The sequence below is a fragment of the Pteronotus mesoamericanus genome, unplaced genomic scaffold (assembly GCF_021234165.1).
Source record: "Pteronotus mesoamericanus isolate MK-2021 breed Mesoamerican mustached bat unplaced genomic scaffold, CSHL_Meso_final scaffold_1186, whole genome shotgun sequence".
Lineage (NCBI taxonomy): Eukaryota > Metazoa > Chordata > Mammalia > Chiroptera > Mormoopidae > Pteronotus > Pteronotus mesoamericanus.
Window position 1 is genome coordinate 6531370 of NW_026555302.1, and position 25105 is coordinate 6556474.

Consider the following 25105-nt stretch of genomic DNA (forward strand, 5'->3'; position numbering starts at 1 on the left):
TATACTTAGACAATTTAGTCTTTTTTCCCCCACCTTAAGTGTTTCATATGTTCTCTAATGCAATTCTCCTAGAGAGTCATCATGATGTTATTCATGTTCTCTAGGTGCAAGATATAGGCATATAACTAATAATATGGTCCTGAATCAGCAGGGGAAAAAAAGATATGAAACATCTAATTCAAAAAATGTTTAAATTTTGGCTAGTTTCCCAAAGGTACAGAAAGTAAATGACATATTATGCATTAGCCACAATTCTTTATATTAAAATAAACAACTGTTTATTAATCATTTTCCGGTATTAAAGTGTTAAGTATAGTATTATTCAAAGGTACCCTTTGATCATTTATAATCTAGTAAGTGAAACAACCATTTGTTATTGATAAATTTGAACTTAAAATGAATTATAAACAAAGTATTATGAGCTCATGAAGAACTGGAATGCTTCTAACAGTAAGGAATAAGAGGAAGTAGCATTTGAGTTATTTCTAGAAGGATAAATAAATAGAGCTGCAAAAGTCAGGCAGATGAGGCAAAGCCAGTCAAGGTTGAAGGAAGATAATGAAAAGGCATGAGGGTGGGAAAGTGCAAGATGTTTTTGAAAAGCTGCAAATAATCTAAATCTAGCGTGGGTGAAATATAGAGGGTGCAAAGGGAATGGATGTGAGTTGAAATGAGGTAGAAAAGGCATTTCGTGTTTGACTGTGGAACACCTTCTTGGGCCTTAGGATCAGATCTGTATTTTAGAAAAATAACTGGTTGACAGGTTGCTTGCATCAGAATTAGCTGGTTAAAAAAAACAGGTATCTTAGAGTCCCAGTACTGTGTAAGTCACTTTGTGCTAGCTCATGAAAGCCAACTGTTAAATTTCCAAAAACTTTGTGAGATGGTTGTTACACAGTCATTAAAAATTAAATTATATAAACTTACAATCAGTTATTAAAAGATAATAAAAACTCAAAATTCATCACTTCCTAATTATTTGACTAAATTATGCTATTATTATTCTTTTAGGTTATATATGTTTATTGTATCTGTATGATGGAAACACTAAACAATGCTATACATTTTTTCCTAATATTCAATTGTTATCATCTTAATAGCTTAAAACTGGCTATGGCGGAAGTATCTACACCACAGAAATCTGCAGGCACCACAAATCAGTGCTCCCTCTCCACACTCCCACTTAAGAGCTGGTTTGTTAAACATATACCAGAACACCACTGTTCAGCTTCTTCTGGAAAGTCAGTGGTAGGGAACAGAAACAAGTATTTTAAAAACAGTCCACAAGTGATTCTAATGAGCAGCAAAGCCTAAATATAAATACATTTTCAAGTTTTGATTACTTCCACAAAAACTTTTTCACCAAAAGCAAACTGGGTTGGCCCTGGCCAGGTACCTCAGTTGGTTGGAATGTCATCCTGTACACCAAACGGTTGCACATTCAATTGCCAGTCAGGGCACAAACAGGGGTGGGGAGCAACCAATCCACGTTTTTCTCTCACATCAATATATCTCTCTTTCTCTTTTTCTCTCGTAAATCAATAAACATATCCTCAGGTGAGGATAAAAAAAAAAGCAAATTGGATTGACTATTTATGCTACAACATCGTGCCATATGACTCATCAACCTAAAAGGCCTAACAAAGCATTTCTTATTATCTAGGTTTAGTTGGATGTGTTCTGAAATATCTTTATTTCATTCTATAGACAGACACAGAGTTTAGTGTAGTAGTATAGTTCAATTATTAGCATCATAAATATTAAAAATATCCTATAACTCATCTACTATGGTTTGCAAAGAATAAAGCAAATTAGCAACTTAACAAAATTTACTCTCTTCGCATATTTCCAAAACAAGATCAACACAAAGAGATTAAGACAAGTGACTTAGCTGTAAATTATATTTGCAACTCTTTATAAATTTAATGCTTAAGTTTACACAAGAATAAGCCATTATTGTTTGCTGGAAAAGTAATGAGAATACAATAAAAGATACATTCAGCAGGAGGTAACAAAATGAGTTTTTCTCATATAAGTACAGGTAATATCAAGTCTTATTCCTGCAAACTAACTTTTCTTTCCTAATTAATGAAATTATTGAGTTCAAATTATTGTATAAAAAGAGATGGGGGAGGGGAGTAGAAAAAGAATTAAAAATAAAACTAAAAGCAATTGTGCTAATTTTCTTTTATTTCTCTTAGATTTTAAATACAAGTCCCATCCTTAAAGTATAATTCTTAAAATGGTACAATGGGTCAAGTGACTCCCTCCTTTCTAAGGTCATATTACTTATATAAAATTTCCATGGCACATACACAAAGACTTACTGACTTATTAAAAAAACAAGTATTTTAACAGAATATTTTGGAATAAGTAATGTTTTAGCTTATGGACTTCTTCAAACAATGATCAGCATATAACTGATCTACATATGCTACCTTTTGGTCTCTTTTTAATTATTACCCTTATTTGATCTTTTCCATCTCCCACATGAGGAGTGCTTCCCCCTGAAATCATCTGCCTTCATTGGTATTCAGTAGATGTACTGGAAAAATATTATCACTTTAGGCAAGCAATTATATTTAATTCTCTCTTGGCTAACTCTGGTAGCCTACTTTAATGATGTTCAGAATCACAGAAAATCAAATCATTTTTATTCTACCCGTAAGCTTCTATTACACACCTGCCATGTTAGGAACGTAATTCATACTGGACATATTTATGATGATGGCATCTACTGAATCTAAAACAAATAAAAATAAGGTTCTTAGAGTTTTGTACCCAGAGCCATCATAGGAAGGATAAAGTAAAATAATATGCCAGGAAAAGTGCAAAGAAAAAAACAGAAAAATTATACATGGAAATTATTCTGAGCCATATTTCAGGGAGGACATTTTAAAAATGAAAAAAGTGGCAATGTGTGAAGAAAAACTGAACAGTTATTTTTCAACCCAAACCTTTCTACTCTGATAATAATTTACTAGTTGTATTTTGAAATTAAGTAAGAAAACAAATGATGTAGACTGAACACCATTTTCAAAGCCCCCCAAAAAAGTCCACCAAACTACAAAGTAAAAACATCAGAAACATTTCTAAGGCATATACAAATATAACTTAAAACTGTACATATTATTTCACACTGTATATAAAATCACTTTTGTAGAAAAATCACAAGTGGTTATCCCTCTTGAGAGAAATAAGACTATTAAAGGGACTTACTTTTAACTTGATGTATTTCTATATCATTTGAAATTTATTTTTACAGTAGTATATACATGTTTATGTTTTGCTTGTATAATTAAAAAGAAAAGAAAGAAAACGGGCTAGGAAAAATAGTTGCTATTTAAGTGGTGATATTTAATAAATGATTTAAACAAGCCTTAATATTGCTATATTGTTTTATAATAAAAACTAATACACAGGAATTCATATAGTCATTCAATAAATATTTACTGAGTGCCTCCTGTAAGCTGTATATATTATATAGTTAAAATACTTAAGATTAACTCCAAAAAAATTTTGTTCATCTCTTGATTAAACAAATAAAAGCCGAATGTCCACTGGGTAACCAGGTATATTTTAGAGAATAGGGGTGTACTGAAGAACATTAAGGACTAAGTGTAAAAGAAGAGAGAACAATAAAAACAATGTGTAAGTACATTTGTAGAGTTGTGCTTAGAGGAGGAGTCAATAAACCAGGCTTCCAGGGCACAACCAGAGAGGCTTCCTGCAGGAGGTGCTGCTTGAACTGCATCTTGAAAGCTAAATCTTTAGTTAAACAGGTTTCTGAGGCTGAGAGCGCCACATCAGAGTAGAAATCATTCAATCATTCATTCATTCAGTAAATGAACACCTACTATAAAGCAGGTATTTTCTGCCCTAATGAAATTTTCTACGTAGTGGGGATAGATATACAAATAAGATGATTTCTGACAGTGAAACATACTATGAAGAAAACAGAATATGGTGATATGACGGAAACTGGAAAAATTACTTTAGATAATGGTCACGCAGAAAAGGTCTCTTGAGTTGATAGCTGAGTAATAAGAAGGAGCAAGCCGCAAGAACAGCTGGAGGAAGAGTTACATATGTAATATTACATTTCCTAGTAAACATATTTTAAATATTAAAAACAGGTAAAATTAATTTTAGTAGTATATTTTATTTAATATACCTAAAATGCTGTTTTAATATTTATTCAATATAAAATTATTAATAAGATTTTTACCCTTTTTGTATACTAAGTATTCAAAATCCAGTTTGTACTTCACACTTACAGCACACCTCAGTTTAGACTAGGCACATTCGAATGCTCTGTAGCTGCATGTGGTCAGTAGCTACATTACTGAATAATGCAGTGCTAGATGTTATAGGGGAGACTGAGTTTGAGAAGTAAACACTGGAAGTAGTGTACTAACGAGAAGGCTCTTTTAGTAGCCCAATGAGAAATAATGAGGACTAGAACTGAATGGAAGTATAAGGTATAGAGACGTCAGGTAAAATTTAAGAACTATTTAGAAACTAAAATGGGCAGGAATTGAGATGAAGAGTACAGTCAAGGGTAACTCCTCATTTTTACTGTGGGTAACTGGGTGGAACAGTGTCATAAACAGATGTAAAACATGGAGCCTGAAAAAAGCTGAGGGGAAAAAAAAATGAGTTTGGTTTTGAACATGTTGACTTTGAGGTACGCATGAGACATCAAGGTAGAAAATGCCCAGAAAATAACTGAAAATTAAAATAAGCTTGAGACACATATTTGGGAGTCATATATATGTAGAGAGTGGTTGAAACCATTTTGAAACCACCAAAATAATACAAGCCCTTTCAGATCAATGCCCCTCATGAATACAGACACAAAAATCCTTAACAAGATATAAGCAAACAGAATTCAGCAATATATAAAAATAATTATACATCATGACAAAGTGGGGCTTATTTCAGAGCTGCCAGGCTAGCTCAATATTCAAAAATCAATAGTATAACTCACCATATTAAGGGGCTAAAGCTTAGGGAAAAAGCCACAGGATCATATCAAAAATATCTAGAAAAAGCATTTGAAGAAAATTTAACACTCATTCATGAAATCACTTCTCCAACTTGATAAAGCCTCCTTAACAAAAAAACCTACAGCATTAGCTGAAGAAATTTTGTTTATTACCCTTAATAATGAAAAACTGAATGCTTTCTGCTAAGATTGAAAATAAGGCAAGGTTCCTTATTTTCAGGAACCTGTTCTCAAATACAGTACTGTAAGTCTGAACCAGCACAATAAAGAAAGAAAATAAAAGGCACAGAGATTGGAAAGAAGGAAATAAAACTGTCCCTATTTGTAGATGGCATGATTGTCTATGTAGATAATCCTCAAAACAAAACAAAACAAAACATAAAAACCCCTAGAATGAATGAGTTCAGCATGGTCAAGAGATAAGATAAACGTGCTAAAATCAATTGTATTTCTATATACTAGCAATGAACACATGGATACCAACATTTAAAATACAATACTATACAATCACTCAAAAATATGTACAATACTTATACACTGAAAAACAAAATGTTAATGAAAAATAATGAGATCTAAATATGGGGGGCAGGGGAGCAAAATACCCCGGAATTTATTTATAAGAAAATTGCATATTCATTCTTACATGTTTAAACTTTAGTCATCTTCAAAGTACTCTCCATCTGATGCAATACACCTATTGAAACATTTTTCCATGGCTCAAACACAGGTTCTGACCTCATCACCTCTTCCACATTGGCAAAACATTTCCCCTTTGAGGATTTTTTTCACTTGGGGAAACAAAAGAAAGTCACTTGGGTGAAGTCAGGTGAATAAGGAGGGTGGGGCATGCGGGTCATGTCATTTTTGGTGAAAAGCTGCTGAACATTCAGTGCGGTGTGGCCTGGTGCACTTGTCAATCACCCATCATGAAATGGGCAAATGTGTTGAGTCTTGAAAATAAAGAAAAATTGGCTGAAGCCAAACATAGCCTCTAACAACAATGCCAGCTGGTACACTGATACAGATGAGTTCCTAGAACACTTATCTAGTGGGAGAAACCTGTACTACACTACAAGGTGCCCGCATTCCAGAAGATAATTCTGTTTTTTTGGAGGGGTCTCCCATCATAAATGTAGAGAGATGACACATTCATGGATTGGAAAACTCACAGTAAAAATGTCAATTCTCCCCAGACTGGTATATAGGTTTAACACAATTCTTACCAAATTGTGGGAAGACATTTTGTAGATATAGACAATATTATTCTAAATGTATATATAAAGGAAAAAAGAACCAGAATAGTCAAAACGATTTTGAAAAAGAGTAATGAAGTCAGAGGAATGAATCTACCCAATTTCAAGACTTATTATACAGCTACAGTACTCAACATCGTGTGAAACTGATGAGGTATAGATATACAGATTTATGGAACAGAAGAGTCCAGAAATAGACCCACACAAATACGATTTTTGACAAAGGCACAAAAGCATTTTAATAGAGGAAAGACAGTCCTTTCAAAAAAGATACTGGAGCAACTGGACATCCACAGGCAAAAATATGAACCTCAATCTTATACCATACACAAAAATTAACTCAAAACGGATTACAAATTTAAAACTATAAAACTCTTAGGGAAAAAAACCCCAACAAAACCTACAGGATCTAGGGCTGGGCAAAGCATTCTTAGATTTGAAACCAAAGGCATGACCCTTAAAAGGAGAAATTGATAAGCTTGACTTCACCAAAATTAAAAAATTTTGCTCTGTGAAAGACCATGTTAAGAGGATGAAAAGAAAAGCTGCAGGCTGGGAGAAAACAGTCACAAATATTATCCAATGACTTGTATCCAACATACACAAAGGACTCTTAAAACAATAATAAAACAAATAACTGAAATAAAAATTGCCAAGAGATTTGAACAGACAACTTACCAAAGGTGTACAACAGAGAGCAAATAACCGTATGAAAAGATGCTCAATGTCACATGTCATTAAGGAATTGCAAGTTAGAACAGCAATGAGATACCAGTACGCACCAATTAAAGTGGCTAAAATTCAAAAAATTGACAATACAAAAAATGGAGCAACAGGAACTCTCATTCATTGCTGGTAGCTAATAAATAGTCTGGTAGTACCTTAAAAAGTTAGACATAGTCTTACCATAAGATCTAACAATAGCAACCCTAGATTGAGTTGACCACACAAAAATCAGAACATAGACATTTACAGCATATTTATTCACAATCATCAAAAATTGGAAGCAACCAAGATATCTTTCAGTAGGTGAATGGATGAACAAACTGGTATATCCATACAATGGAATATAATTCAGCAATAAAAAGTAATGAGCTATTATGTACAAAAAAACACTGGAAGAACCTTAAATGTCTATTCTTAAGTGAAAGAAGGCAGTTTGAAAAGGTTCCATCCCCTATGGTTCCAACCACATGACATTTTGGAAAAGGCAAATCTATAGAGATAGTAAAAAGATCAGTGGTTGCTTGGGGGGAGGAAAGAGAGGACTAAATAGGTAAAGCACAGGAGATTCCTAGGATAATAAAACTATTCTGTATGAAACTGTAATGCTGGATACATGTCATTATGCATTTGTTAAAACCCATAGAACTGGACAACACAAAGAGTAGATCTTAATGTCAACTATGGTCTAAAGCTATTAATATTTTATCAATATTGGTTATTAAATGTAACAAATGTGCCAGACTAATGAAAGATGTTAATAATAGAGGAAACTGTGTGCTAAAATGGGGTGAGATAGGAGTAGGGTGGGGCAGGTACATGAAACTGTAGGTACTAGCTGCTTAATCATTCTGTAAATCTAAAACTACTAAAAAAAATCAAGGCTATTAATCATTTTTTAAATAAAAGACTGGGAGAAAATATTTGTAAGTATTATTCAACAAAGAACTAGTAACTAAAATATATAAAGAACTCTAAAAACCCAATAATAAAAAAACCAAATAATCTAATTAGAAAATGGGCAAAAGACACAAATATATATTTCACTGAAGAGGACACAGACATGGCAAGTAAACATTTGAAAAGAGATTCAACAAAATTAAGAACACAATGAACTATCACTACACACCCATCATGATGGTTTAAATAAAACATAATGACATCACTCTGGCTGGGTGGCTCAACTGGTTGGACCACCACCCCATACACTAAAAGGGTGCAGATTCATTGGATCCTAGGTCAGGGCACATATCTAGGTTGCAGGTCTCATCCCCAGTCAGGGCATGTACAGGACACAATTGATCCATGTTTCTCTCACATCAATGTCTCTGTCTCTGTCCCCCCCGCCCCCCACTTTCCCTCTCTCTCAAATCAATAAACCTATCCTTGGGTGAGGATTTAAAAAAAATAGTGACATCATAAAATGCTGGCAAGAAACTAGATCACTCATACATTGCTGATGAGAATATAAAATGGTACAGCCATTCTGAAAATAGTTTGGCAGTTCTTAAAAAATTAAACATGCAGCTAATAATACTATCCAGCAATTGCACTCTTGGGCATCTATCACAGAGAAGTGACAATTTATGTTCACCAAAACCTTGCACATGAATGTACACAGCAGCTATATTCAAAACAGCTTGAAACTGGGAACAGCACCACTGTCATTCAGTCGGTGAATGGCTAAGCTATGATGCAACCGTACCATGAAATACTACTCAGCGATAAAAAGGAACTACTGATTGATGCAAAAACCTAGATGAGTCTCCAGAGAATTATGCCGAGTTAAAAAACACAACAGATCTCAGTTATAGGACATGATACCACCTATATAACACTACTGAAATGACAAAATTATTAAATGGAGAACATATTAGTGGTTACCAGGGGTAAGGGATAGAGGGGGCACGAGGGAAGATTCAAAGAAAATTTATGTTATTCGAAGCTATATTTTTAAAGCAATTTAAGGTAAAATATAATGGAATTGTTAGTGCAGTATTTTAAATTAGCACGATGCAAAGTAGATAAAAGCTACTCAAAAAACACTTGTTAAAGTCAAATTAATAATCAGAAGCAAATAATATCAAACATTTGATTTTATGGCATCAGAAGATTTAAGCTAATATTGACAAGTGATAAATTCTAAAATAAGCCATTTCTTGTGTGATACAATAATCTATTTCCTCTCTGCATTAAGATAAACAAATTAGAGTATCAAATTTCAAAAGGGTTAAAATTTGAGCTACTTTTAATAGCAAGCCAAAAATAAAAACATTTATCCAAATGACTTAACAAAAATTTTTGTGTACATCTTTAAAAAGAAAGAACAAAAATTTCCCTGGAGAGTTTTTTTAAAAAAAATTACTGTTTCTATTATAGTACAACAAGACTAAAATTTGGAAATTCAGGCATAGCAACCTATTATTCAGGGTAAAAAGAGGGTAACAAACTGGCCACCCCCCGAGAGGAAGAACTTCAGGACTGTGTGTGCTCACTCAGAACAATGAGACGACTATTTGCACTGAAGGCACTGAACTACTGCTGAGGAATCCTCATTAGGGGTACAGCGCCCCTTCCAGAATGTTAAATAAGAGATCTAGACAGGATCTGGGTGGAAAACAACAAGCAAATATAAACGAATTCAGCTTTTAAGTCAGCTGAGAATCTTTTTTTTCCCCCTCAAGAATCTTTAAAAGTCTAATAGCAAATACTAACAATAAAGTTTAAAGTAAAATATTAAGTATTTTTAAAAGAAGTTTTTTTCCTATATATTCAGAGAACAGCACAGAGCAAAATACACTAAGAATTTAGGAATATTTTAGAATGTTAGAAACTGAAAATGAAAAACAGAAAATCTAATGAGGTGCTTTCTTCCCATCAATGTGGTAGAAATGACAACACAATGGCTTTTTCTATTATTGCACCTCCCACAGGCTTTCCCTTGCCAAAGCTAAGGAACCACGAGGACACACAAAAACCATTTAAAGCACTTTCCTGTCTCTTCTAATCCCAATTCCAACAAAAAACCTGTAGGAGCTGGCATCAAACTTAAGCTTGTAATGATGTGAATTCTTAAAATACAGAGATTGGCTGTTAGCTACATTCCTTTGTTTCTAAAATCAATGATGGAAAAGAAAATATACTGAAATGTTTAAAATATGTTTCCTTCTTATTGCAACAAGTGAGGGCTATCTGCAATATTATCATACAGTGTCTCTCTAAAATGGGCCTAAATCTCCCTAACTTTTAAGAAAATGATTCTAAGTACAGTTAACTCTTGTGTCACCATTTTTACAAATTATGCAGATAACTTAAGATATACCTTTGAAAAAAAATCTTGAAAATGCCCCTCTATTAATGCTGTTACTATGGTAATTCTTGTAGGCTAGTTCTCTGAAGCCTCAGATCCCTGAGTTCGAACAAAGTTATTTCACCTTCTTCTCCCCTCCCCAACCCCAAATAAAACTTACCCTTTGCAATAATAGCACACACACATACACACTCAACAGAAAAAGATCTGCCTCGTTAGCCATACAGATTCTATTCTTTTGACCCAATGATTATTTTCAAAGTTGATGTTTTCTGAAGTCTTTTCTCTTGGAATACTGCCCAAGAAAGCAACAGAAATCAAATAACATTTTTGATAATCGCTCAATATCAAATTTTCTGTCATCACTCTGAGCTATCTTTTCAATCTTTTCCCCTCTGTTCTAGGCATTTTGGTAAAAAAAAAAAATTAGTGATATAAATATTTAATATGCAGCAACTACAAAGAGTGTTTTTCTTTAAATTTAGTGATATGATTCAGTTATATAACCCATGGTCTGTCTAAAAAATGCTTGCTTTTTAAAAAAACTTACCGTGGGCATGTGAATCAAGTTCAGTGAGTAAACGTGTTTCTTGAATAAAAAGCCAAACACATTAGTAATTGATACTTGCCCCATACAAGGGCCCCACCCAAGGTGATCAAAAGGGTTTCTCTTCCAAAGAATTTCCACAAAGACACACATATACCAACTCTATATAGCAAAGATAATTATATTTAATTTAATGATAAATTCCAATTTTGTAGTAAGTTCGAGTACATAAGGTGATTTCATGTATATTACCTTATTTAATCCTTACAAATTGTGAAGTAAACAGGATATTATTATTTATACTTTAAAGTGTAAAGTGTGTGGTTTTGGAAGAGAAAACAAAACAGTCCTAGGCCAAAGATAAACAGAACTAGGAAACAGCAACACTTCCACCACTCACAAATTACATGGCCCTGGGCAAAACACCTAACGGGGTAAGTGGAATCTTCCTTAATTCTACACAGACAGCTTAACCTCTGGAACGCCTCCTCTGTCCTCCCCATCCTGAGGCCTGGAGGCTGCTGTTTCCAGGGACTCCTGCTCTATGCAGGCTGTTCCGGTACCTCACTTATCTCTTTACCCTTTATTTCAATATCTTTTCTGAAATTATTAGTATCATGGTAAAAAACACATAAGCATAAAATTTACCATCTTAACCATTTCTGGGTATACAGTTCAGAAGTTTTAAGTACAGTCACGTTGTTGTGTAAGCAGCTATCCTTTTTAACTTGACTATTTCCCCTAGTAGAGTATAAATTCTTAAGGGCAAGAATCATGTTTTATTTTTTGCTCTATTTTTAGTGCCTAGCACAGCCTGATTCATAGAATATTCTCAATAATATGTACTGAATGATGCTTGCTTGTGTGTGCTCTCTCCTCTCTCTCTCTCTCTCAGTACCCACCTAACCACTTGCCTATCCTCCTTAATCAGAATTAAGAAGTGAGAGGTATTTTACAGGAGTGTATCTAAATATGTTATTTTAAGTCAAAACTTTTTCTGATATGGCCAACTTGTTTTCTAACTAGGATGTATGGCAGATATTCTCTATAAACTGAATGAGTATAACTGCAGTTCCAAGACTCCCCCTGCCCGAGAAAAAATACATTTAAAGAATGTGATATGATAAAAGCATTTCATCAAAAAAAAAAAAAGAAACACTGCAATTGGCAAACATTACTGAACTTAACAGTATTTTGATTTTCCTAATTATTTCTCAAGTATGTCTGTTTAAACAAGGAGCCTCTAAAATCAAATATATTGATCCTACTCAAGCTTTTTGGTATACTGTCCGGAAACAGAAAATGAATGACTCTAGTGACTAGTTAACACATCCTTTTCCACTCAGTTTATGTTCAATTCCTTACTTTATTCAGTTATTTTCAACAAAAAATCCTGATAATTCACTAAAAATAATTACTGATGATAGACTACTATGAAATTTTTCTGGTCACAAAATTCAGGATTTGTCCCAAAAAACAGAGTGACATTACAACAACAAAATTTCCACTCTCATTTATATAGCAATGTTAACTAAGTTTCTCAGAGTTAACTTATATAAAAACCGGAAAATACAATAAAAAAACAGAGTGACATTACAACAACAAAATTTCCACTCTCGTTTATATAGCAATGTTAACTAAGTTTCTCAGAGTTAACTTATATAAAAACCGGAAAATACAATATTAACAAGTTATATAAATTTATCTCATTAAGAGATGTTTATGTGTAATAATTATTAAAATTTGTAATATATTTGTTATTTTGATCAACTACAGATAATAACCAGCATAACGATAATTACAAGAGAGAAAGAAAAATTTAATCTCGTAGCACTTTCTAGTAATAGGAAATTAATAATTTAAAGTACAGTTCAGTGGGAAATAGATGTAAAATTTTGTAACTATTAAAGAATTGATTCATTAAAAAAATAAATCATGGTCAGTATCATACTTTTATATTTAGATTACTTGGAAACATTTAGTAAAACATTTAGCAGTTTTGTTTTAAAATGTGAACATTTAAAATATACTGGAAAATACATTTTTATTATTTAAACTTAAGTGAGAAATTTCAGATGTAAACTTAAAAATGTCAAAGAAGTAATACGGTTTAAATAACAACCGTTTAAAATAATAAAATTATAGTTTAAAAAATCCTTTCAAGGGGTATATGAGCAAAAAAAGTCTGAAGACTACGATACTATCCAAACCACTGCTCAACCCTTAGGTTTTTTTAATTTGGAGTGTTTGTAGATTCGAAGAATTCAGATTTTTAGCTTCTTACTAAAAGGTATCAGTATAGTTGAAGATATGCCCTAAAAATCCAACCAAAAAACAGTACTTATTTTTATCCAGAATGGGAGAAAAGTAAAAGGATCTTGAGTCATATGGTACCATGTATCAAATCAGCTGCCTGATTTATAAATTCTCTAGTAATACCCTCTAATAATAACCAAATCATGATGCATGCCTGAACTAAGTAACAGCATTCCTCATCAAGAATTAAAATTATGAGAGCTTTGATGATGTGTTTCCTTCACAGAGGTACTTAGTTAAATGATCATCTAACAAAAGTGCCTACACAGTGGTAAGATTATTGACTGCATTACCAATATTACTGTAATCACAGAATCTACTGCAAAAAATGGAAATATGTTATAAAGTATTCTGGTGACCAAATCGCAAGCCTTACAAAAAAATCCACCTCCCTAATCTTTCATGACCATTACATTAGACGTAATATAGATAAGCAGCAGTTCTAGAACACAAAGGCTCTCAAAATACAAAGTCTCCAAAAAAAATTACCCCCAAAATTTACCAAAGTATTTAAAAAGAATGGTAATAATTTCATTTAGTAGCATTTCTTTGCTGCCCACTGATGATACAGTGCAGGCTCTAAGGTGTGGGCTGACACTGACTTACACAGACAAAGAAGGAATGCACTTTAGTAAAAGGAAGCAAGATCTTTGATAGACAGTTCTTCGAAAAAGGTTAAAAATTCAAAAGCCATGACTGCATGTGGCTCAGAACTAAAAGCTTTTTTCTCCTCCCAACATAAGAGCAATCTCAAGTAATAACTGGTTGCCATGGAGATAAGAAACTAGAGAGATCAGAGAACTCAATTTGCAGTTAAATGGGCTGGAAACACTCCTTACAACTTGGTGAAGGAAAGCGATTAAAAATATACATGATTGCCACAGGGACTTTTTTTCACCTAGCATTTCCCAACCTCATTAATGAACAAATCTAAAAAACCAAATGAAAACCTGAAGTGTCCAAAGACTGAACCCATTAAACATAATTCAGGATTTCAAATGTTATCACAAATCCTCCTATGCCAGAAGACTTTTATTCTTTTTAATGGTACCTGTTAGTAAATATTGGAATAAGACTAAAATCATGTTCAGGAACAAACTAGTATGGCTGAGGAGACTGGAATTTCACTAGAAAAGTATGCAGAGTAAGAAACCGACATAAGGAGTGAAAATCCGGGTTCTGAACAATCTCTTCCGAATCAATCATAGAATACCTTTGTGAGTGCTGTAAAGGGCCGCAAACGTCACCATGAAGAAAGTTGTAGAGTATTTCCCAGCATTAACTAAATGAGGAAAGGCCCTTTTTGTGTCTCGGTATCGACGCAGGCACTGGATGAAGCGAAGCCAAGCAGGAATGCACTGAACAATGGCCCGCACACCATATGAATATTTGTGGCAAATTTCTGGCTCTGTGAAGATTTCAAAGAGGAAAAATTTACAATTTAAAAAAATAACTTGTTCACATTATTTAGTCATATATTGTAATTACCAGCAAGTCCATAAAATCAAGACGCCTGGGTATCAGAATCACTTTCTTCTTTGCAACTATTTTATTCTCAAACTTTTTAGTGGTAAATAAGCCCAAGAGAAAAGGTAAAATACATAGGGGGAACCTAATGAGAAAATCTGCCATCTCAGGTTTCTTACTATCTCTTCTGGAATCATTTCCCTGGAGTGTGGTAAAACCATAATAAAATTAGAAGATGAGTATATTAGTTAAAGAGAAAAAAAATTAGCTCTGTATTTGAAACACCTGGAAAACCTACACATTAACATCACTGGTGACTCCAGTCAATTTCATGAACTCCAAACCACTATAATATATCTACTACAGGCTGTTCATGCATCTATACTACCTCCCCCCTTTTTTAAATGAAGAGCAGTTTGTATTTTTAAATGAGAAGAATGGGGTTGATAAATAATTCTTTCTTCAAAATCTGGTAATGTATTACAGTGTGACCAGCCTACAATACCATTGTTATCTGCTGGCAATCAATGAAAATGTACTGGCAATGGTTTCATTAACTTTTGTTAGTCCAGATGTTACATAGCTGTCTAACTTTGGTCTTTGTCATTAAGGCAAAATGTTCTTTATAAGTTTAAATGTTCTTTATAACTTGAACTCTTGGAACAAACTAGGAGTGGGGTAAGAAGAACCAGAAGAAAAACAAGGTTCCCAAGTAAGATAAAAAATAGATGAACAGCTTTCTCAAAGCACTTGATCTAACTCTAAATAATCAGTATTTTTGATCATTAAGAAGCAATACTGGGATGGCAATTGTTGTCACTAAAGCATTTCTGATATAACCACCAATGTACCAGAATTTTTTAGTTTTAGAATTCTTTTAAGTGTAAGTTGTAAATCTCTTGGCAAATGAATGACTAAAATCATAACATGTAATTTAAGAGGCAAATTACATCAGATAATGAGATTTCTAAGAGTGCCAAGTACATTTAATTAAGTTTGTAATATTATTGGATGAGTTTTCACCATGATCTTAAATGGCTCAGTTATCATTCCCAATATTTCTTGGTGTACATTGGCAGTTTAGCAGCGTGGATGCACATTCATACCCTACCTGCTGAATTATTTGGCAACAGGCCCCCACTTTCATCCCATTTGAGCTCAAAACTGTAGAAGCAGATCATATATTCCAGGTCCATCAGTATCACTGACAGGCTGTTCAGCTGATCGGCCAGCCAGAAATCAGCAAAGCCTACCTTATGGAAGGGGGCTGTAAATACTCGAAACTGGGAGAAAGAAAAAAAATTGGAACACAGAGAAACAAGAAAATTTATATTAAATTTCTCTAATTCATGTCTGACCATGCAGCATGATTACTTTAGCTGATAAAATGGAAACCAATGAATCAATCACAAACACAGGGACCTGACAACAGTGTCTAGGTGGAGAATTAGCAGTAAAGGGAATGAGTTGAATGTATAACTAAGAAAGGAAAGGGTTGGGAAAGGCAGAAATAGCTACAGTTAGAAAATAGAAAGCAGAGAGTGTGAAGAGCTGAAGTCAAAAGCAGAGAGTGGCAGAAGGCAGAAGTACTGATAGGATGTCTAACGTTAAGCTCTAAGGTAAATTTTGCTGGAGACCCATGTGTTATGATAATTTCTGAAATGTTCTCCCATCTTAGCTGGATGGAAGCTTTGCTAAATGAACAAAATACAAGGCTCTCTTTTGCCTACGCAGTATTGACAGTAAGGGAAGGGATGGTTCATCTCATTGTTTGAAGCATGCCTTCTCTAACCAAAATCACTTTCATTTCATTAATGCCACGGTGATAACTGTATTTGTCTTGAAATTATGCCAGAAAAACCAGCCCTTATCCTACTGTTACTAAAACAATGAATTCAGGTTAAATGTACTGAGCACTAATCCATGCTGTGTGTTTTTCTCATAATGCATTTCTCATAATCCACTAACTATAACAATTCTATGAGATAGGTATTACTCATATCTCCATTTTACAAAAGACCTACAACAAACCCATCCTGACCTCTTCAGTGGAAGCCTGTTAACTACTGCAAAGAGATCCAGGCACTGCAGAGAGAGGCATGATTAGATACTAATGTAATCACTAGAAATAACCTTAAATTGTGCAGAATGCCTTGAGAGGATTTGAGTGAAGATAGGATAAAGGCAGCTTTAATCTTCACCCTGTCAGACCCTTTTTACCTAGTACAGGTGAAAATGGACTCCTAAAACAAGACATTCTAAGTAGCAGTTTTGAGAAAATAAATCGGTAGCTCTCCTGCCATCTACCTATATTCATTTAGTAGACATGTTCAGCCCAAGACCATGGCTCTTTCCTCTTAGACTTGGCTGGATTTTTTTCCTATTCTTTCTCTAAATATTTCCCTTTATTATTTCAGGGAGATAAATGGCTTTATTATGAATCAATCCTGTGTGTCAAATACCTGTGACAGGTATTGCCTTGGAACTTTGGAAGTAAGAACAGGTGTCTGCAGGACATAATTCAGACTTTGAGACATTATGTTCTGGTGCTGATATATTTTGAGTCCGCAGCTTGGTTTCCTGATCACTCATTTGCTCTTTCAGAAAGTTGTGCATTAAGCCAGAGCGACAAGCTATATTGTCTGCAACCATAAGCTCCAGGTACAGCAAACTTTTTTTGGGGGTGGGGGCAGTTGGGGTTTGAGATGTTAGCTATTTATGCATGAAAAGGTTCTGGTACCTGTTTATATGGTATTTTAAGGGAGTCAAGGGTATAGAACAGACTTAAAAGATTCAAAGAGACAGAAAAACAAGAGGATAATTTAGACTACAACACCAAAGGATCAGAAAGTCTAACTAAACTTTTAGTCATTTTGTGAAATTGGTTGCCTAGGACAAACTTTTGATTTCTCACTAACATGAGACATACTACTATCACTCTCACGATCTGCCAAACCCAGCCTCAAAACCTGGGTAACACAGAAAACCTCCATAAGAGCAGAAGAGGAAAATGCATTAAATCAGAAACTGAGAGAGAGAGGGATGGGACTGAAAAAAGAAGGGAGTGGCATGAAAATAGAAACTGGAAGGAAGGGACAGAAGAGAGAAGATGAAGAAAAGAAGAAAGAAGGGGGTAATAAATGTTGGTATAATACAACTAATGAAGGAAAAATATAATTATAGTCATTCATGCATTTAACAAAGGCTTATTAACTATTTACTATACGTCAGGCATTGTAGAGATATAGACATAAATTAAAAATATAGTCTCTACTCTCAAAGACCTAAAAGTGATGATTGGGCAAATCATAGTCTGGTTGGGCAAATAAACACCTAGAGAGATAATGAAGAGTACTGCGTAGTAAGTGTTATTATAGATAAACATACAAAATACCGTGGAAATAAAAAAAAAAAGGGGGGAGCAAGTAGCTCAGTCAAAGATAAGGATGAGGTGGTGGTAGAAAATAAATAGATGCTACTTTATTCCCTAACATTTACACAGAGTCAAATTCATCTTAGATTTATCTGAATTCCGCCTTTTGAGTGAGAATTTTCCTTCTTTCTTTCTTATTCAGGCTAAGGTCCTCCAATTTCTACTTTCTGATTTTGATTAAAATTATAACAATCCAGTGAGTAATAGTATTAAGAAAGCTAGAGACAGTTCTGGATATTCGGTGTTTTATCCATATATACAAAGAAAGCCACTAGTAAGTTAATACAAAGGACATATGCTAACATCTTCTAAGTTAATGCAGATAAATGGTTAAGGAAATGAAGTTTTAATTTCTACGTTTTAGAGGCTTGTGAGTAAGCACATTCTTTCCAAATTTGATTTTTATATTTCATTAGTTTGATACACTCGGTCAAAATTAAACATCTTCAATAAAGTAACTACCAGGTCTAGCTGTTAAACAGTAGCGTTCAACAGCACAGATTATGAAACCAGATGGCCTGGGCTCACACCCCATCTCTATGTTATTGTGTGACCTCATTTAACTTCTTTGAATCTAGGTTTCTTCATTTATGAGATGTGGATTAACAGCAGCTACAACTTCATGGTTTATTAAAAGGATGTCCAGAATAGTGTATTATTATATAAGAACACATCTCTAATCTATTCTTATAGTAGAGATGGGTAAAAATTTTACTATACACTAAAGAAAATATTGAAAAAAATGACTCCCAAATTATGTAGCAAAGTACTCTAATAACTTCAAGTAGCCTTCTATAAGAGTAAGATATTTTTGTTTTAGAAAATCTCAGTCACTCCTTATGCTTCCTAATTGGATTTCCAATTTGGGCAAATACACATCTGGAGAGAAGATGTATGTATGACTTAACAAATGTAAAAAGAAAACAAAACCAAAAACTACTGATTTGACATAAAACAATTTCAAAACAGGTCCATTTCCTAAAAAAAAGTTTTAAGCTTTTTTCGGGGAGGAAAGTAGCATGTATTAATTTGATTCAAATTTAATTATGGGTATAAATGATGCCCAACGTCTACCATTATGGCCAAGTGACATTCTTTTCCCACTAAAAATTAAAGAAGAAGAAAGGAAATATAGTTTAACTTCAGGATGAGGTTTTAAAAAGAGAACATAAGAAAAACATAACTAGGGTGGAAATATTCCTGTAAATTTACTAGAAATAAGTTTAAGGATAAGTTTTCTCAGTGAGATTTGAATTTATGTAAGTTGACAGGTCAATTATCATTAAAATGATCTATAAACAACATTTTCCTGTTTACAATTATTATTACAGGTAACAAATCACAGTGCTTCCTTCTGTATTTTACTGCTTCTGATGGCACATTTTATTATTCTATTATTTCTTCTTATATTATCACTGCCAACCTATTCCATCAAAAAGTGCTCATTTATTAGCACACAGCAGATGCATAGATAAACGTCTACTCAACAGGGAATCATTTTGCTAAAAGCTTAACTGGTCATGCAAGAATCACAACTTACTATTTAAACAAAGAAGGATGCACTGGGGAAATGCTCACTTAGCATACAATGTACACAACTGTGTTACTTTGTTATTGCAATGATAAAATCATATTAACACCTGAGTTTTCTGAGTCTTTCAAACCTTATTTCAAAATAACTATATAGAGATTTCACTCTGAGGCCGAAAACAATAGGTGTTTATAATCTTAGTTATTTCCTTGTAACCAAATAATAAGTTTTAAAACTCCACAAAATCTAGCAATAAATTGACAAATAATCTTAAATAAAAAAGTTAATATAATAATGTACTAACTGGAAATGACTTCAGTATAGATTTCAAGAGACACATAAATGGCTCAAATATTCATCTTAAAAAATCCTCAAAAAGTTATGTTTTCAAAATAATGAATAAACCTATTAAATGCAATGGTATACTTATGACTTATCAAAATATTCTTGTACATTTAAGTTCCATACTTGGAATTCAACCCCAAAGTTAGGCCTAGTGGTGCTATTCTTAAAGGAAATTATTTTTTATTTATTTGTATTTAATGAAATTGGAGGAAAAGAAGGTTTTCAATGTGTAATTTAAAAAGTTCTAGTGGAAAAAATAAGAAATAAAAAATACAAATAAAAAACAATCAACTTTGGGGGAAAAGAAATCAAGATTTGGGCCATTTTCTTTTCCTCAATGCTATAAATACTCACCTATATTCACACATAGGTTGCTTTTTATTTGTTGAGTACTAATTATGTTTTCTTTAATAGGAAGGCCGTATTTTATGTCTTCAGATTTTTAAAAATTTAGTTAATGCTATATATAGGGAGTTTATTGTTAAGAACAACAATAAAAATCTGCTAACCCTAAAGAAAAAAGAAATAGGCAATAATTGTGGGAATTTTGAAAGTTTGAATAGAGATTGACTGACTTAATCACTAATCTTCATTCTTCTGTTAGCTGTAATTTATAATCTAAGAAATAATTATATGAAAGCATTCCAAATTGATTTTCAATACAGAGCTGGTTTAATTTAAGAGTAAGCAGAAATCTTTTCCCAGAGTTAACTTTATACTATCATACACAAAAAAAATACAGCTACCATTTTTACATATCCTAATACTATATTCTACATGTTAATATTGAGACTGCACTGAGATCATTAAGAAGTGGAAGAAGAAATAAAATTTATTATAAACAAAGAATCCAAGTTAGTTTCTCAAATTAAACTTGATCTGCCAAGATATTCCTAATACTTTTAGAGAACCAACTTTTCATAAAATAAAAATGGTATTCTATTTATATTAAAAGAAAAATAAAATTTTGCTATTTGTTAAGAAAAGGAAACTTACAGAGTTTGACATGTTAACAGAGCTGATTAAATAATCTGTATAATGAAGTAACTAAATTAATCATGAATTATTAATTTGCAAAATCATTTCAGTACCTGGACACTTCATACTCCATTTTCAAAGGAAAAAAACGCATGTGTGCTTTTGCAAAGACACTGGGCTATAACATCAGGTCTATCATGTTCTCTGTCTGTAAAGCTAGGCCCCACTCACGTGGATTACAAGGGGAAGCACGCCACCCGCAGCTGCACAGCATAGCAGCCGGGGTTTCACCCTGAAGGAAGCCAATGACCAACACATCACTCTAAAAATGAAACACAAATTTCTGGACTTACCAGCAGTTTAAGCAGCCAAAACCGGGATTTATAATAGAAAGTTTTGGTGGGGTTGATAAGAAAGAAAACCATAAATCCATAAAGAACAAGTGGGTACACGTATGTGGGGATGACACTAATTGGAGCAAAGAAACACGCCAGAAGGCTCAGGCACCACAATATTCCAAGGAATCCAGCAATCTGATAAAGGATGGAAAAAGAGAAAAAAATTGTCATTTTTATTTTTACCATTACTCAGAATCTCTTTATTAAAAGGAAGGTAAGGAAGTGTTTAGTTATTAAGTCAACAGTCCTCTTACAGCAGAAGATGGATTTCAGCACCCACTAAACCAGCTGTACAGCTAATGCAAACTCTATTTGTGGGACTTTCTGTCTCGCTTCAATTACCTCAAAGAGATGCTGATGAGACAAATTGCTTCTTGGATTAAGTTCAAAGATGAGCACATGATTTACTCCAGCTTGTCTCCAACCATACGTGTTGATGCCCAGTAGGAAAAGGAATTCAATCAGAAGAAAGCCACCCCGATAGATTCTTATCAAGGGCCATATACTTCTATCTGTTTCAAGTTTAAATATAGCTGAAAGAATATCAATTAATTGGTTAGTTAGAATATTCATAATATCTCCTTTATTGTCTTTTCTCTCAATTCTCAAAGATACAGCCCTATCACAGGAATTGCTTTTAAATAAATAAAACCTAAATCTAGATTACCTCAAGAGCCTATAAACCTGCTTCTAGGTTCTTTCCCATTTTCATTTCCCTCTGCAAAATCCCATGAGAAAAACTTTTCTAAAATTTGACTATTAGAATGTTAGTTCATTTTTCCATTAGTTTCTAGATTACAGAGAGAATCAAGGTAAAATAGTTTAGAATCGTAACATCAGTTCTGTTGGCTGGGGATTTTCAGGCATGACACAACTTCTTTGGCTTTGTTTTGTTCATCATTAAACTGGATATAGTAATACCTACTTTGCAGAGTTGCTGTGAAAATTAAAGAAAATAATTCACACAATGACAATGTGAAAATTAAAAAGTGATATAAAAAACAGTTAATACTCACAGAATGCTTACCATGTACTAAGGGTTGTTCTTAGTATCTTTAGATACAATTCAGTAATTCATCTAATCCTCACAATGGCTCTGTGAGTTAAAAACTACTATTGTCATTTGATTGATGAGGGAACTACAGCACAGACAGGTTAAGTAATTTGATCAGGGTTAATAAGTTAGTACATGGGAGAGCCAGGATTTTAACTCAGTTTTGCTTCAAAGCCCATACTCTTCGCCACTACATTCTGTTGCCCATATGCCCATACAGATGTTCAGTATCTCTACATTCAAACACTTTAGCCTCCCAATTCAAGTTCTCCACTATCTGATCTCCAACTCAATTTTCCCAAACTTATCTCACAGTCCCTCTGAACATTTTAATTCTTCTCTCCTGATGAGCTTTATTACCACTTTACCAAATGCTCATTTCACATTTGCTTATGTTGTCTTCTGTGCATAAAAGGGCCTTGCCCTTTCTTTCCAACAATTCAAATTCTACTGATTATTTAAGAGACAGGTCCTTATCTGTTCATAAATTCACTGAACCAATATGTTTCATTGAGAGCCTACTATGTGCCAAACATTTCAATTTGGCTACCAATTTCTCAATTTTTCCAAATAACTATAAAATATATCGAGAGTACCATTCATTTGATATTTAATTATATACTGTACTACCCTATACACTTATTTCATATAAACAATAATTTATTATTTAACTTTGTATTCTCTATAATGTATAGCACATTTAATAATTTAAAAATACAGGGTAGAGAAAGCCTTTGCTTTGGAGTCAAATATAATAAACCAGATTTCAAATCCCAGTGATACTAGGGCAAATTATTTAATTTTTCAAAGTCTCAGTTTCCTTGTTGGTCAGTGGGGATAACAACTATTCTTAAAATTCTGTTAAGAAGATGAAATGTGAACAACATATATTAAATGACTAAAACAGTGTTTGGTCCATTATGGGTATTCAGTATATATCATGTTTTTCCCTTTTACTTGACAAAATTTCATTTTTTCATTACTTTGACATTTATTAGGTGCTTATTATATGTGACACAAATCTAAGACCTGGGGACTCTAATAAAAAACAGACAAAATACCTGTCTCAGGAAACTTCTGTTCTGTACAATGTCAGATGGTGATAAAATTTTTGAAGAAAAAAAATATAGAGTAAGAAGATAAAGAATGATGTTATGTGCTATTTTAAGTAGGATGGTCAAGAAGACCTATCAGGATATGGTATTTGTAGACCATTTGCATTCCCTTAAAAAACAGAGAATGAATCATGTGAATATCTGAAGGGTAGAGCTCCAAATAAAGGGAAAGTAAAAGGGCCCTAATATAGATATGAGCGTGGTATCCTCCCAGAACAGGAAGAAGGCCAAGGTCACTATGTCGGGAATAAATGAGAGATAAAGTGGTAAAAAATATAGCCAGGGGCAGGTCAGGTAGGACATCTTTGTCAAGATGTCCTAAGCTTTTATTCTTATGTATAAAGCCAATTAAAGATTTTGCACAAAAGTGACATAACGAGATTAGTAATTTCAAAGGGCTACTCTACTGGTTATGTGAAGATAGACTGCAAAGGAACAAGTATATCATTACTGTGTTAAATTAAGGTTGTTAGGAATCTTTAAAACAAGATTAAAAAAACCTAAACAGGTAATTTTTCATTTTCATAAAAGCAAATATATGAAATATGTACTTAAATTTGAGACAAATTATTAAATATCAGGTCATGTCCCTTTGAGAAACTATTTTTTGCACACTATTTTTTGATGTGAATGTTTGAAAAAAGAATCATGCTTGTGCATGCATTACTACTGCTGTGTTTCTCTCTCAACACTGTTATCTTTTAAGCACCTGCTGGGAGATAAATAAGAATAGACAGCTGGTTTTAACTATATTTACCCTGCCTCTCCCATGCAAACACACAGATCAAACAAAGAAGGGCTCTGAGGTGAGAAACATAATGCACAACACTAAATGCATATACCACACTCTAAAAAACAACTCCGAGTGTCTCACAAAAACTTAATCTGTATTTATGAAAGAAAATAAAACCTCAACTTGTCCCTGAATTTTAAAAAACTTCTTTTCAATTCATTCACATAAAAAGAATGAAGTTTATTTATTCTTATGTCTTATTTAATAATAATAGTACTATGTTCATCTTGGAAATAAAAAGAAAAATTCCACATACGAATGACTAAGGTTTTCCCTACGGAAAGAACAACTCCCAATACATACACCCATATTCAAGGACTGTTCGGAAAAAGTCCAGCCATTGTTAATGTAAGAAGAACAGTTTGTGCAACATCAATGTAGCCTGGTAGCCAAGGAGAGTGGACTGAAATGTGCATGTGTGAACAATGACAACTTCATTGTACTAGTCATTGGATGGCAGTAGGTGCCCTTGACTAAAAGCATGTGTACTGTGTGGCTTTTGCATTCAAAACGACTGAGCCAGTAGAGCAATGAATCTGCAACAAATTTCGCTTTAAACTTGAACATTCCTCTACAGAAACTATCTGGATGATTCAGAAGGCCGCAGTTATGGGCAACCGGTGATTGACAGCTTTATCACGACAATGTGCCTGCTCATGCATCCCATCTCCTAGAGTTTTTTGGCAAAACATCAAATCACCCAGGTGACTCAGCTCCTCTACAGACCAGATTTGGCATCCTGCAGTTTCTGGCTTTTCCCAAAACTGAACTCACCTTTGAAAGGAAAGAGATTTCAGACCATTGATGAGATTCAGGGAAATAGAACAGGGCAGC

The 25105-nt window shown here is 33.5% G+C and overlaps 1 protein-coding gene across 1 annotated transcript in view; it reads right to left on the reverse strand.

The window, feature by feature from the left end:
• The window catches only part of XPR1 (xenotropic and polytropic retrovirus receptor 1), a 125535-nt gene that overhangs the window by 12001 nt on the left and 88429 nt on the right, over positions 1 to 25105 (reverse strand). The window contains exons 8-11 of the mRNA XM_054587694.1: positions 21652 to 21842; positions 21265 to 21444; positions 15736 to 15907; positions 14371 to 14565 (exon numbers count right to left, since the gene is read on the reverse strand). Coding sequence (XP_054443669.1) covers positions 14371 to 14565; positions 15736 to 15907; positions 21265 to 21444; positions 21652 to 21842 — 738 coding nt within the window. The remainder of the gene's footprint in view (positions 1 to 14370; positions 14566 to 15735; positions 15908 to 21264; positions 21445 to 21651; positions 21843 to 25105) is intronic.